General features: G+C 39.8%; 2 protein-coding genes across 5 annotated transcripts; both read left to right on the top strand.

Moving 5' to 3' along the window:
* Positions 1–32: 32 nt before the first annotated feature.
* apex2 (APEX nuclease (apurinic/apyrimidinic endonuclease) 2) lies at positions 33–3,381 on the top strand. The gene is made up of 6 exons (XM_046395948.1): positions 33–276; positions 390–473; positions 711–891; positions 1,097–1,240; positions 1,616–1,685; positions 2,109–3,381. The coding sequence occupies exons 1-6, from the start codon at positions 162–164 to the stop codon at positions 3,246–3,248; spliced, it is 1,734 nt and encodes a 577-aa protein (XP_046251904.1). The 5' UTR covers positions 33–161; the 3' UTR covers positions 3,249–3,381.
* Positions 3,382–3,987: 606 nt separating this feature from the next.
* LOC124062886 (sodium-coupled neutral amino acid transporter 3-like) lies at positions 3,988–15,691 on the top strand. Of its 4 annotated transcripts, none has more exons than XM_046395952.1 (16): positions 3,988–4,346; positions 7,823–7,934; positions 8,130–8,214; positions 8,370–8,485; positions 10,285–10,358; positions 10,464–10,556; positions 10,663–10,744; positions 10,857–10,939; positions 11,144–11,202; positions 11,303–11,431; positions 11,652–11,731; positions 11,828–11,928; positions 12,086–12,210; positions 13,920–14,064; positions 14,193–14,296; positions 14,405–15,691. In XM_046395952.1, the coding sequence occupies exons 2-16, from the start codon at positions 7,894–7,896 to the stop codon at positions 14,507–14,509; spliced, it is 1,422 nt and encodes a 473-aa protein (XP_046251908.1). In that variant the 5' UTR covers positions 3,988–4,346; positions 7,823–7,893; the 3' UTR covers positions 14,510–15,691. The 4 variants fall into 4 exon arrangements, with proteins under 4 accessions (XP_046251908.1, XP_046251906.1, XP_046251907.1 ...); XM_046395950.1 differs by having other exon boundaries at positions 3,989–4,346; positions 7,819–7,934; XM_046395951.1 differs by lacking the exon at positions 3,988–4,346 and adding an exon at positions 4,353–4,488 and having other exon boundaries at positions 7,819–7,934.
* Positions 15,692–15,767: the final 76 nt, after the last annotated feature.

The following is a 15,767-nucleotide window of genomic DNA, read 5'->3' as shown; positions in this document are numbered from 1 at the left end:
CACACGAAATATGAGCGAAATTAGCTAAGAAATGTACTTCCGCTCGTAGCTTTTTGTCTTCCTTTTTACTTCCGCATATAAAAAATGACCTTCCGGTTATGCACACTGACTGAATGGAGCGTCTCCAGTGAAACAGTTATAGTTTTATATCCTCATGCACAATGAGGATCGTTACATGGAACATAAATGGCATAAGGACTTTCAGAGGCGGTATTAAAAAGGCTCTTGATTCCCTGGATGCAGATATTATCTGTGTTCAGGAGACAAAAGTGACAAGTAAGTGGTTAGCTCAGGAGTTTGGAAAACGCGGGGGCTATCAAGTAACGTACCACAGTCGGACGCCTGTCATCAAAGAAATAACAGTTAAACCTCAAATTTGTCCCCCACAGGAGACCTGCTTGATGAAAGAACTGCAGTTGTTGACGGCTACAACTCGTATTACAGCTTCAGTCGGGGACGCAGTGGCTATTCAGGTTCATTGCAATGTCATAACAGCTCGTTTTGTCTTTGAAACGTGTTGGGTCTTTTTACTCTTATGTGTATCTTTCCAGTTACATTAAGCTTCCCCAGACAAGAAATATATACATATATTGCCATAATTAACTGAATGTGCGCTTAATACCACTGTTCATTGTTACAAATGCCTTATAGTTGCTGCCGAAGCACTAAACTGTACACACTGATTTACCTCCCATTTCTGACATGCACAGGGGTTGCCACTTACTGTAAAGACAGTGCCACTCCATTTGCTGCCGAGGAAGGTCTCACAGGTCTGCTGACCAACCACGAAGGAGCCGTTGGATGCTATGGTGACCAGGCTGACTTCTGTAGCGAGGAGCTGCAGCTTTTGGACAACGAGGGAAGAGCCGTCATCACACAGCACAGGCTCATGTAAGACAAAAATATTCTCCTTGATTACACTCAAATTATTATTGAAAAAATACGGACTATCTGCATACTAGACTGGTGTGTAGTTTTTTTAAGCAGCCAGATTTAGATCAAGATCAAAACATTGCTGTTGTATATTCTCTTTATTTTGTAAAGTTGTTCTAAACTTAGCATGTCTGTGCCTCTTTTTGACTGTTTACCTCCACAGGTGTCAGGACAAGGAGAAAATGGTCACTGTAATCAATGTATACTGTCCACGGGCTGATCCTGAAAAACCAGAGCGAAAGCAGTTCAAACTGCAGTTCTATAAGTTGCTTCAGTGTCGGGCTGAAGCGATACTGAAAAACGGGAGGTGAGAGTTCAGGAAGGTTTCTAGACACTGAAAAAGCATTCTAGTCACAACGAGGCACAGGTCAATCGTGCTTTTACCACAGACATTTTAACTATGGAGCTGTTTTAATTTTTTAAAATGCAGCCTTTTATCAGTTTAGAGCTGGTGTATATTTGTGCTTGAGCGATGGTATACAAGTACCTCAATACAACACTAGTATCAAAAAACTATACTCAGTAACTTCATTGATATCACAGAAAAAAAAAGGCCTAGGGATCATTTTTTCCTTTTTTTTTAATTAACCGTCTGCACACAATGTGTTACAGAAAGCAACTTATTCCCTCTCTTCTTTAAAAATTTTCAGTTAACTTTTTTTTTTTCTGCCATATTTTTCAGCCACGTGATCATTTTAGGAGACATAAATACATCTCACCAGGCAATAGACCACTGTGACCCCAGTGATATTGTAAGTAAAATGTTGGAATGCTGTCATATGAATGTTTTTTTGTTGTTTCTTTCTTTCTTTTGGGAAACATGCTTCTTCAGTGTCTTGCCAAGAGTCGGATGAGAAGATCGATACCACTCTTGTATATGTACGTTACATATAATGTTAAGTTTAAGCTAGCAGCTGGATAGCTTAGCTAGTAAACAGTTAGCCTGGCTCTGTTCAGTTGAGGTAAGACCCTCAACCTGTAACACTCTCCAGTAAACAAGGTACATCTCATGTGTTCAGTCCACACAAAAACAGATCAGTCTCCAGGCTGTAGCTTCATATTTAACACACCGATATGTGAGTGTTATCAATATCAACAAGGAAGCAAACAAGTGTTTTTTCTAAAATGTCAAGCTATTGTTTTTATGTACGTACTTTGTTTTTCCCAACACTTAGGAGGATTTTAACGAAAACCCTGGAAGGAAATGGCTGAATGGCTTTTTGCTCGGTGTCAGACAGGAAGAGGAAAGGAATGAGGACAAGCCTGATGAAGAATCTGACGTAACTTCAGCAGATCCCAGCCATGGGGGAAAATTTGTGGATACCTTTCGCTACTTCCACCCAACTCGAGCTAATGCCTTCACATGCTGGTCCACTATGACTGGAGCTCGGCAGACCAATTACGGTACACGCATTGACTATATATTCGCAGATTACCAGCTAGCCAATGAGTGTTTTATATCAGCAGATATCATGCCAGAGGTGGAGGGGTCAGACCACTGCCCTGTGTGGGGGCAGCTGAACTGCTCTCTCCTGCCCAGCTCTAAGCCTCCTCCCCTCTGTACCCGCTACCTGCCGGAGTTTGCTGGCAAGCAGCAAAAACTCTCCCACTTCTTTGTCAAGGTGCAACAAAAATCAAGTCAGCCTGAGCAGAGGGATGCATTACCTGCATCTCAAGAAGAGGATGAAAGGAGGGAGAATTTAAACCCATTCGGAGCTGGAAACACCTCTGGTAAAAAACGGTTATTAACATTAACATCGGACTCTAATATCCCAAAAGTTAAAAAGACCAAGACTTCTTCAAAGCCGCAGGGCAGTCTCCTGTCCTTTTTCAAACCCAAACTCACAAATGTCATTCCCTCTACTGAAGCACCTGCCAGGCAGTGTGAAAAAACACTGGATGAAGTTGCATCATCACAAAACTCCCAAAAAGCATCTAGAGAGGATGTGTCTTCCTTCGTGAGCAGTGAACCTGAAGATACTATGCCTGTGTTTGATTCACCGCAGCTGTGCCCAAGCGGCACCACAGAGGAAATTGAAAAACCGACAAAGACAAAACCCTTAACACCTCTGCCCAGTGTGGGACATTCAGCTGCCAAGAAGGGAGCATCGTCGGTGTTTTGGAAGTCAGTGCTTCGTGGACCACCCCCACCACCCTCCTGTAAGGTCCATGGGGAGCCCTGTGTGCTTCGTACTGTAAAAAAAGAAGGACCCAACATGGGCAAACAGTTCTTTGTGTGTGCTCGTCCTCAGGGACACGCCTCCAACCCTGACGCTCGGTGTAATTTCTTCATGTGGGTTGACAAGGGGAAGTGACAGGTTTACTGTGTGGAACACAAGTTGTTTTTCCTTTACTGAGACTCCTACACGGATGTCTCAAAGTCACAGATTGATTGATTGATTGAATGATTTTTTTCCTTTAATAAACAATAAAGACAATAGTTTTGTATTACTCTGACTTTGGTTTTATTTGATCTTGGAACTGATACTGTTAGGTAATCAAGATTAGTCATTTTTTCAATAAAAATATGTGAACCGTCCTCACATTCTGGATTATTAAATGTAAGGATGTGTTTCTTTTCTGTTTTTATATCATTCCAATTTGCATCTCTTAGAGTTTTGGACTGATGGTTGTACAAAACAAGTAATTTGAAGACCGCACCTTAGGCCCGAGTGTTGTTGGCCTTGTCAACAAACTCCTGACATTTGAAAATGCTGAATGATTTTATCATTGAATTGTTAAAGGAATTGTCAGAATCATGAAAACAACCACATGAGTGCCTTATATGATATGGAGTGTACTGATTATTATTTGTAGATTTTACTCATCAGTGTTTGGGGTTTTTTTTAAATTACCATACTGTTTGGTGCCAGTGGATGGCACTGGTTGTGAGCTTGTGTCAAAAAGCTGAAGCTCATATGAAGTCAGAAGACAGTTTGCACAGCAACACATTTTATTGGCACCACCAGCTGCACAGCCACAGTATAACCACTCTAATGTAGGCCTGTAAGCAGAGTATTAGTATTAAGTTTTTATCTCTCTGCTTTAGATTTACATATCATTGGAAGTACTGCTTGAATATCCCACCAGGATCAATGCTGCCATTGTCCAATGCATGTTATGCATAATTAGATTATAGAATTTAATAGAGTAACAGAGCACCAAGTGTGGAGTGAGCAGTCTGTAGGAACAGGGAGGGGCTTGGCCTGTGACAAGGCAGGATGTCTCTTAACGCGCGCAATTAATACCGCCCTCTTTCCCCATTTTTCTCTCTTCCCTTGCAGCCAAAAAGAGCTGTAGAAAAGCAGACTTTTGTGGAGTGAACCAGCCAGCAAGTTTTAACTTTTGCCCTGCTGCTTCTGTCTAGACTGAAGGGGTGTTTTCAGTCTAGATATCTCACTGTTACTAGAGAGGTGAGTACCAGAAGAGGGCCTCAATACCAGCACAAGAGAGCTGCTACAGCATTTGAGCCACGACACAGTTTCCATTCATACGTGCAGAGGGCCGCACGTATGAATGGGGAAAAAAACTGATAATGTAGAGTATATAGAAAAGGTAGGTGTAAGGTAAGGAGATTTTCTTTTCAGACTATTTCTGTTATATTCTCCAGTGGGAGATATATTTATACTCTCGTTTGCAGTTTATGCCTTTTGTGACATGCTGGCAGTGCACACAGCAGAGAGGTGGGATTTTAAATGACTCACTGAAATGCGAGATCATCTTGGCTCTCAATGTTGTCATGAGTGTTTGGTACAAAAATAACATTAAATGTTGGAGCCACGGTTTTAGTAAGACAAAATGTCTCCTGTTGAGCTATATTTTACACAAGCTTGCAGTTTTTTTTTATGTTTGTATGTTTTATCCTTGTATAACTGACTTCCAGTCTCTTAGATCATATCAGAGGGCAGAGGTAGCCTTTAATCTTTACCATTATATGGCTTCATACACACCAGTATTCTGATATTTTTCTGGCAAACTGCTTCTACCAACCTGAGAAGATCACAGAAATGTGGATGTGATATATTGTTTTGCTTGTAATAGGATGTATAGCTTCCTAGAAATGACTCAAAATGTTTTTTTTAAAATGGTATAAATAAAATCTTCCATATGCGCCTGTCACCATTAGATGAGATCCTGATTCAACAGACACATTTTCTGGTAAATGCTTTGTGTCTTGGTGAGATAAAGAAAATGTGGGTGTTCCTTGGGTGTGCTGACAAAACTCATATCTCAGTTACGTTGAACTTTATCTGCCAACTGAAGGTAGTTTTGGTGAACGACTGATGTCATGTGGTCACTTCATTTGTACAAGTTTTCTGTCAGTTTGAGTGTTTGTCTTGGACCAAGCGCGTGATAACTTGTGAGCACGCAAAATGTTTCCACTCTTAAGCACCATCACATGTTAGTAATCTTAAAACAGCACTTATCTCCTAAGCTAATTACCATCACTGTGACTTCCAACAGGATGCAAACTGTCAGCGAGTATCCGCCCATGCTGTAACAAAACCCACCCCAGATGATACTCATTTTGCCCCTCCTTTCTACTTGCATAGTCTGTAACAACATGGTAATTAGTCCCTAGTATGAACATCAGAAAGCCTGTTGTTGGATGGTTTTCTGGGATTACCAGTAGCCCTTAACTGGCAGACTGTCTCTGAAAAGTACAGGCAATTCCTTTCCCTTTGTTTGGGTGCCAGTGCTGACACTTTCTCTGTGCAGACACCAGGTGAGTTGATCCCTGCAGTCTCTTTGCAGCAGTGATACTACCTGGCTCAACAAAGGGTTAAATATGGGTGTTCCCATTTCCCGCTCAATCCCTCCCAGGCTGTAATCTCTCTCTCACCCTCTTCTCTCTTCACTCACTCACTTTCAAGGAGCTTGCAGTCTCCTAAGAACAAAGCTATATATAAACATTGGAAGGGGAAAAAAAGTGAGTCAACTTGCACAAGGATTTAATCTGTCAATATCCAGAAAAGAAAACTAGCCTTGTTCTTGACCATTTAGGTAAGTTGGTAAAAATTGTGCGTGTGTGTCCTTGTGTTTTAGATTTTGAGGAAGAGCAGGGAAGGGCTGTCAATAGTGAGCTGGTCTTGCGTCAGACAAAAGCCATGTGGTGTGCTCTGTTGGCTACTGAGTAGTACTGTTACAGTAGCACTGTAACTTTTTGTTCACTGAGCATTTTCCTGTGGATTATAGATGAATTATTATATTTGAAAATATACATATATATATATATATATATTTCTAAGTACAACACTTTCATGGGTTTCGGGCATGTTGTTTGGAAAGATGGCTGTATGGGAAGTGCAAGACCACTCTTTGCTTTTACTACTTTTTTCCACTCCTCTATTGTTTGAGCTGTGAAAGAGCTGGCTTTGGCTGATGAAATAAATAACATGGAGCACGTTTCGAGTTTCCCAGGTTTGTCTAGTTTCCTTGACTCTCTCACCTGAAAATGCAAAGCATGGCCCACTTGCAAAATCACAATGTGAGAGTGGTGACTACTCCATTAAAACTTGCGTTTTGTTGAAAGGTGAATGATAAATATTTCATATTCTGTACAATTTTTCTAACATCAAGTATATTTTTTATTGGTTGTGTGTATTGGCAATGGGCCATGGGAAAGTCATCGGGTATGTAGCTAAATAAAGTTAGTCCGACCAAACTTGACCTGAGGCCAGTATGTAGGGAAAAGGCTACCCTGTATTTAGACTAAACAGCACCATTTACATAGTAACCCTTTGTTCATCTCTGTGGCCCACTGCTGTCAACCTCCAATCTGTACAGATTATTGTACATCGACAGGCCGGTTCAGTGAAGTGTAGGAATGTTAAAAAATTCCTGTTTTCTGTGAAACTCTTAAGGAATGGCACAATGTAGTGTGAGAGTGCCTTCTGGGGTCAGCTGTGAAAATCATGAGGGCAGCCTGACCCACACAGAAGGGAAATATCCCATGACCCTGTGGCGTGAGTGCAGACCTACACTCATTCCCAGACTCTGTCCAGATAGATAGATAGATAGATACTTTATTGATCCCGAGGGAACTTCAAGATGCCAGCTTTGTGTGGCCCACTGAAGATTAAAGCCATATAGGCCCCCACATAACAGCATTTGCTATTTAAAACGTACAAGTCAATCAAATTTTAAACGGTCTTACATCCCAAAGCAAAACTTTTTCTTTTTCTTTTGAATTTTGTTTTGTGAACTATGACGACAGTCTCTTAATGTTGCTGTTTTATGGCCTTGCATCTGAAGAAGGGAGCAGACCTCCAAACTAAAACTGGTGCCAAAGGATTTTTGCAACGACCAGAAAGAAAAAAAAAAAAAGCAACATTTTTGTTGTCCTTGGCAAGCAGAAAAATTACAGTGGTGTGTGTCTCAAGACTTTATAAATAGGTTTGCCCTTTCGAAGCCAAATAGCACTTTCTGTTTGTATTCCGTTCGTCACTTTCTGTGTTTCTTGAGGCTTCTTTCTGTTCAAGTAAAAGTAAGTACCTAACCTTTAAAAGGTTTTTAAACACCATCACCAGTCTGCTACAGTCACATTACTCTAAATTTATTGTAGATACAGCAAATATATCACAGTTCTTGTTCAGGTCCATAGACCTGAGATAGACCCTTAAACTTTAACAAGTGTTGACAAGATCTCAAGAAAGGTGACACATACAGAAGCAATGCAGAAGCATTAAAGACCCCTGCTTAGTTCAGTCTGCTCGCAGTTTTCCTCTCAAATAATGCAAAGGCAAGATCAGAGTGTGAGCTTGGTGGGGATGTTATATTATGCCAGCTGACATCAAACCTTCTTCATGCATAAACAAGTCACAAAATCTGGAGTTTGTGATAAGCAAGTTCTAAATTAAAGAAGTGGTTTGTCTTCGCTTCCAGCCAGGCAAAAGTTTGAAGAAGGTTCTTTCAATTCGACAAAAGTAGATCTCCAAAGACTCAACACCAGCAACCAGAATGGAGCTTCAGAAGATGAATGGACACAGCAGGGATGATGGGTAAGAATCACAAAATTACAGGCAGCCACACCATATCACAGCAAAGGTTTTCAGCTCAAGGAGTTGAATATTTTAAGTGGATCTATTATTCTCAGGTTTATCCACCTAATGTAAAAGATACAGTGTTTTTGTAGCTCCAGGTGCATTTTTCCAAGCCTTCATTCCAACCAAATATTTTTATTTTCTCCATTCTAGCTTCGATGGAGTGGAGGCCATGGCTGAAAACGACGAGTTTCTCCCACATAAAACTGGTGGCAAGAAAGAAATCCAATTCACAGATGTGAGTGCTTGTGCTCAGCCATATGTCATAAAGTGCTGAAGTCAGATTGTTTTGCTGTAGGAAAACGAGATACACTGAATACCACCGATGTTGTTGTTGTGATGTGAGGTTCACACATTTATTGTGTAACATCCTCTGTTGTCGTCTTTCTGCAGTTCGAAGGAAAGACTTCATTTGGCATGTCCATCTTTAACCTCAGTAACGCCATAATGGGCAGTGGAATCCTGGGATTGGCTTTTGCGATGTGCAACACGGGAATCATTCTTTTCATGTGAGTATGTAAGCCAAACGCACTGTCTCTGTCTCTGTCTCTGTTTTGATTTAACGATGTGCCCGGATATATTTGTCAGCATGCATTTAGTTGTGTGCATTATGAGGACGATAGTATATTGACTTCAACTTCTTGTGATTTATGGTTAATATTTGGATGAAGTCAAATATACACAATCACTGAGGTTTAGAGCTGGGCTGTTTGTCACGTGTGTGTGTGTGTGTGTGTGTGTGTGTGTGTGTGTGAGTGTGTTTGAGTTTATGAGTTGTAGAGCGACTTTATTGCTAAATGAAGTCATTTTGGCAGGTCCTCTCTTATCCAAGGAGCTATTTGTTAATGACTTCTCATAAAAACTGTTCTTGTCTTATTTTGACATAGTTTTAAACATAGCTAATTTCTGTACATGTGTATGTTTTACTTTATTTAATGTAAATGTTAACTTATTTTTTCTTTTTTATCTTTTCTATGTTGTGTGATTGTTTACTGCTTGTGCCTCGGTTTTAAAGCTGCCTAACTCTGTCTCTCTCTTTAGGTCTCTTGCTTGAAAAGTGCTCTATAAATAAATTAGAGCTAATAATTATCCTGGGTTAAAATTTTGGTTTAAGGCAAGTATTAGAATCTGGACTGGGATAAAGTTTGTGTTAGTGGATACGCATTGGCTATAGTCATTAGAGGGTCCTTATAAGGCAGGAAGAAGACGCCACAGGGGCTCATGTGTATCATCTGACTGCCTGTGTGTACTTGTGTTTGGACAGGTATGCGTGGTGGCAGGGGGATGGGCTCCGTGTTTGAGTGCGCGTGTGTTTCTGTCTACCTGTGCGAGCTGTAGGTGTAATACTGCACACACAACAGCGACAGTACAAAACCTGATCTGTCAGAATGTACATTAGAGCTCATACACACGCAGCTTCCCTAAATCAGATTTGAGTGCTTAAAAATAGCCCGTAGTGATCAGATCCAAGACACGCCTGCCTGGATCGGTCTTGTGCTGTGTGGCTGGGGGGTGGGGTGGAGGAAGGCTGGAGATCCAGTCTCTCAGAGTCAAACTCGCTTTAGGATGGGAAAAAAAAACAAACAAAAAAGTCAACAATTACAAGAACTGCTTGAGTTTAGTTTCAGAAGAAGTTTCCTATGCGTATCGTTATTTCTCTCTTTCTTTCTCTTTTTGATTTATTTAGATGGGGATGCATGATATATCTTAGGCCACAGAATTGTTGTCCAAATAAATTATTGGTCCAATATTGAGAAATTTATGTTATCAGTTATTAGTCAGTGTCTGTGAAACGATAGCAGCTAAACAGAGACGAAAGAGAACATGTGAATCCAGATTGCCTGATCGTTGCCACCGAGTTATTACACTGAGCATCTACACACTCTGAAGCAACAGGCTGCCGTATCCACGTCTGAAACTGGTTTTCTGATCTGTTAATAAACACAGAGAAGAAGGTGAAGGAGGATGGGGAAGAGGAGAACAACAGCAACAACAAGTGTATCACACTGCTGTTGCCCTCATGATGTCAAACACTTGCATTTGGGTAGAGCCACACACTGCAGACTAAAGAGCCAAACTTTGCTCACTTCCTTTCTTACTCCATGAAGTTATCACTTTTCTTTTTGGTGCTGGCCATGAGAAGCAGCTGAATTATCAGCACCACCTGAAAAAAAATCTGTATTGTGCTTCTTCAACCGTTTTATAACCGTTTAATAACAATCATGTCCAGATTTGTGAGACCCTTTCTTTTATGTTATTTTGTGAATTACATTTTACAGCAGATCTCTCTGTTCTTTCTGTGTTTCAGAATCCTGTTGGTGCTCATTGCCATTCTGTCTGCATATTCAATTCATCTCCTACTGAGAAGCGCTGGAGTCGTTGGTAAGTCAGACTCGACACACATACTTTAAAATATTTAGCCACCGGATCAATTCTGCATTCATAGCTCATCACGCTGTTATATGTACAATGTCTGTGGTTTTTCAGGTATCAGAGCTTATGAGCAGCTTGGGAATCGGGCATTTGGTCACCCAGGAAAATTACTGGCAGCATGCATCATTACAGTACACAACATTGGAGGTAATGTCTTAACATTTCCTTCCTAATTGAAAGAACGTGCATTTGATAAGATAAGATTAAACACACATAAGTAGCACAGAATAAGACTGTTTTCACTTCCTTTTAGCAATGTCCAGCTATCTTTTCATCGTCAAGTCTGAGCTGCCACTGGTTATTCAGGCTTTCCTCAGTAAACAAGAAAATACAGGGTGAGCATCAAAGTGATCATCTGACAACGATTCACGTATAGTTGCAGTAGTTTCTTTTTTTTTTTTTTTTCCATGGTGTGTTGAATTTTTTCATCTGTTTGGCTGTCCTTAGAGAGTGGTTCTTGGAAGGAAAATACCTGATCATCATTGTTAGCCTTTGCGTCATCCTTCCTCTAGCAGTCATGAAACAACTTGGTATGTCTTTCATTGTGTCATCACATTTTTATTTGTTTTTTTTTTTTAATCTCCATACCCCTCCATGTCCATCTCCATGTCTCCACTACTCATTTCTGTTGTCTTTGCTTTAATGTCCTGTACTGAAAAATGAAAGGTATGATCACTGCCAAAATCTGTCTTTGACTATAAATCACTCTGCATCATCTTACCATTGCAACACAGGTTACTTGGGCTACACAAGTGGCTTCTCCCTCTCCTGTATGGTGTTTTTCTTAATTTCGGTAAGTCTTTACTATCCAGACAGTACAGATGAATAATACACTATCAACTGTTCCTTCATAAAATATTTATCTGATTAACCAAAGAATGATTCTTCCTCAGGTTATCTACAAGAGATTCAACATCCCATGTCCACTGGAAAATAAGCATTACAATCAAACTATTCTTGGTGACCACTTTAATACGACGGATGACATCTGTGAGGCCAAACTTTTTACCATCAACTCCCAGGTCAGAGGAAAAACAGTCAGCTATATATTAATTTCTTGATGTATTGCTCTTCACAAGAGCGTGTTATGTCAGTAGCATTAAGGTGTGTAATCTCTACAGCAGTGCTGCGTATGAAACAAGCGTTTAATCGGGTTCCCCGCTGGACTTAAAATGCTGTTTAACCTTCTTCATGCCATGTTTGGAGGGTTTCTCACTGACCTTTGGTGTTTTTGGCTTTTAGACAGTATACACTATCCCAATTCTGGCCTTTGCTTTTGTCTGCCATCCCGAAGTGCTACCCATCTACACCGAGCTTCGAGAGTAAGTCCTCCAAAATCCAAATCTGTTTCCTTGATTGCCGCATAGAGAAAAGTTTTGGTTACATTAACATTATTTTTCTGCTTGCCTTTATGGTAGTGCCAGCAAGAGACGTATGCAGAAAGTTGCCAACATCTCCATCCTGGCCATGTTTGTCATGTACCTGCTCACCGCCCTTTTTGGTTACCTCACTTTTTATGGTAAGATCCTCATGAAACTGAGAGTCAAAAGTCACCAAGATTTTCAAATGAATGACCCACTTGTACCCAGAACTCACATGCATTTTCCAGCTCTGTGAATGAGGGATTAGACCAACTGAGAGCCATGTCAAAGCATGTCTGCCTCTCTGTGGTATAGGTGCTGTGGAGTCAGAGCTGTTGCACACCTACAGTCAAGTGGATCCTCTGGATGTCCTGGTTCTCTGTGTGCGTCTGGCTGTGCTGGTGGCCGTCACTCTGACTGTCCCTGTGGTTCTTTTCCCGGTAAAAACATCTATCAGACTTGTTCAGTTGGAATATTTATGCTGTTTCTTATGATTTCCCTACAGTTTTATTGAAATTCAATGCAATTTACAGAATAACAAAAGTACACTCAGATAAAATCTATAAATGAACTGGAATTCCTATTACCCACTGTGGGTGGGTAATAGGATTGTCCCTCAACTGATCAAATACTTTGTTCATCAGTTAATTAATTTTTTTTTTTTTTTTTTTTTTGGTCAAAATGGTTCCAGGACTTTTTTCTGTTTGCTGACATTTTACTGAACAAATATTTAATTAACTGAGTAATTAAGAAAATAAGTCGTTTATACACAGTCTTCAAAGTCTTCAAATGCATCTTGGAAGTTTCTCTTCCAAAAATGTCTGACCTACATAAAAATCTTTCGGATAAAATATAGTTATATATTATAGTAATTATGTTTTCAAAATTGAATGATCAGCCATTAATGTCTAAAATTCAGTGTTCAAGCATTTGTAGAGGACACTGTCTGTTTAACAGTTAAAGTCAACATTATAAACAATAGCTTTTAGTGGTAGCAAATGGTAGAAACTTAAAAGCAGTGGGCCCAGAACTGAGCCATGGGGCACTCCACATGCAAAGCTTGATCTGTTTATTATGAAGCTGAAGCCAAGAGACAGCTAGCTTATCTAGTTAGCATAAAGAGTGAAAGCAAGGATAGACAGCTAGTCTGGCTCAGTCCAAAGGTTTAAGGATCCATCTACGAGTGCCTCCAAAGCTCACAAAATTTAATGTTGTATCAAGACAAAGTCTTGGTTTTACATGTGGGAGACATACCCAGGTTGACTGTTTCTTGTCTTCATGCTAAGCTAAGATAAACAGCTGCAGGTTCAAACTTCATATTGAACTGATAAATATGAGAGTGGGATCCATCTCATCTGACTGTCCAAGAGAGGGTATGAGCAGGTTTCCAAGATTTCAGAAAGTATACTTTTGGTATTGAATCACTGTGCAGAGAGCAGGAAGGTGCTGCTGAATGTCTCTTTGTATGTTCAAATGGCAAATATGTTGCACTTCTGGTCTCCCTCCACAGTATATCAATGCACGTACTTTTCCTTCAGGGGATGAAAAATACTTGTCATCTAGCTGAAGTTCAGTAGTTGTATACAGAAACTTAACTTTATGCAACAGCTTGTCAGCAGCAGTTTTGTAAAACTATAACGTCAACTGAGGTGATAAAACAGCCTATACTTTTATACATCCAGTATTTATTGTCTCTGACCAAAAAAAAGTAATACTTAACAAAGCATTACTCTTATTCTATTCTGAATAGCCAAAAAAATGGCAAACAAAAACAAATAATTAGTGAGTTGTGGTTCATGATGACCTTTGTTTTTTGTACAGTATTGCACTTAATTTTGACAGTTTTGATATTTGTGATATTTCTGACAGAGTTCGTGGTCTATTTTCACTCTCAAGAATTTGTTCTCATTAACCCCAAGAGTCACTTTAGAATTGGTTTTATAGTTTCCCAACATAATTAATTTTATTTACTTAGATTTAATAACATTCAATCAGAATCCAACCACTTCTTTAGGGTTTTCAATTCGCTTTCAAAAATTCTAAATGTAAACGACACCCTTAAGTTTTCCTTTCACACTCACATTCTGTCTTAACTTTTCTTTACTTTGCATCCATGACATTCTCCCTCTTTACTTCCTTCTCTCTGCAGATCCGCAGGGCCGTGCTCCAGATCTTGTTCCCGAACAAACCTTTCAGCTGGGTCATACACATCGGCATTGCGTTTTGTCTCATTTTCTTGGTCAACGTACTTGTCATCTTTGTGCCCACCATCCGTGACATCTTTGGCCTCATCGGTAAGCTTGCACAGAAAGGACGTCCATCTGCACTTTCTTTGCAGTGTGATCTGTCATCAGTAAAATGTGTAATCACATTTTCACACATAATTGTAACCGTCTTCTCTGTTCTCCTCCTTCATCTTCAGGAGCCACATCTGCACCCAGCCTCATCTTCATCCTGCCGGGAATCTTCTACATCCGGATTGTTCCTGAGGACCAGGAGCCTTTACTGTCCAGACCCAAGATTCAGGTACAACTCAGTTCCTTCTGCTATCAAAAATACTATCAATCTCTCTTGGTCATTTATAATTTCTGTGCATTTTTCAAATGTATTGTTGATGGTCTTCTACTCCTGCAGGCCGCATGCTTTGCTGCACTGGGATTCATCTTCATGATCATGAGTTTGTCGTTTATCATCATTGACTGGGCGACTGGAGAGTCTCGAAGTGGAGGTGGACACTAGTCACCACCACTTAGCACAGATACTACAAAGAGAATGCCAACCAAAACTCTCCCTGTCATTAAATTACCCCTGATCTGCCGAGTTTTCAGCCAGAGCCAATCAGGAAAGTTTGACTTAAACGAAACGAAGGATTTGTGAAGAACCTTCTCCTGCAACAAGAAAAAAAAGAGCATTTTGACATGTGATAGGGCAGACAAAAGGCCCTGTAATGGAGGAGAGAACACAGAAGCTTCTCAGCCAGGATGTTGTTTGGAGGCAATGCAAAAGAGAGCAAAAAAGATGAATGGGAAGAACATGACTCAAATGGAAATCTCCTTTTAGAGTATGGATGCATACACTTCTGTGGAATAGCTCAGTCACTGCCAAAATCCATCCAGTCCACTTCCCTACCCTTTCAGATTTTACAGAGATTTGATAGTTGTCTTAAGGCGATCATTTCATTCTCCTGGGAGTTTGCATTTCATCTCTCTCTCACACACATACACACAAACAATTTCAATTTGTTCATTCATCCGTCGCTTCTTCGCCTTTTGAGACTGTCACGTCTGGTGTTTTCCAAACCTCCCTGAACGTCGCATATTCGAAATATGATCAGCAAGGGTTGACTCTGCACGTCAGCACTAACCTTTCCAATCTGCCGAAACTACAATTTAGTAAAAGCTACTTTTATGCAGAGTTGAATTAATGTTCTTTAATGTGATATTTTTTCATCTTTTCTAAATAATCCAACAGACGGTGCAATTTGTGTTGTTCAGCTGCTATCCATGAAGTTCACACAGACAATCACATTTGAGTCAACAGACACAGACAGGAGGTTTCTACATTTTTTTAAGTTTTTATGTATTATTGAAAAACTCCCTAGCTGCATACCAAAGAATTTATCTATTGTGTTACATTGAAAAAGGTAGTAACACTTTTTTTTTTTTTTACCACATTTGGCAAAGGCCAATTAAAAATTGTATTTAAAAAAATCCAGTGTTTAAAAATGTTGTTCGTCTTAGCAGTCCTGGAAGCTATTCAGTATGATGAACAATGACCTATGGGTTTATTAAGTTAAAATGAATGGAGTCTTCTATTATTGTCTTGAAAATATATTTTGACTTTGTTATTCATCCTGTACATTTTTAAATTAATTTGAATGTTGTTATCTGTCAATAAAATATGTCTTTCATTTGTACAGTAGTTCTGAGTAGTTGTTTTGTTTATTTTGTTTTTTTCAATCTAGATAAAATGTTACGCACAATAAAAAAGTCATCTG

This window comes from Scatophagus argus, chromosome 8, assembly GCF_020382885.2.
Source record: "Scatophagus argus isolate fScaArg1 chromosome 8, fScaArg1.pri, whole genome shotgun sequence".
Taxonomy (NCBI): Eukaryota; Metazoa; Chordata; class Actinopteri; family Scatophagidae; genus Scatophagus; species Scatophagus argus.
Note: the sequence above shows the minus strand (reverse complement) of the source record. Positions and strands in the feature narration are given on the sequence as shown.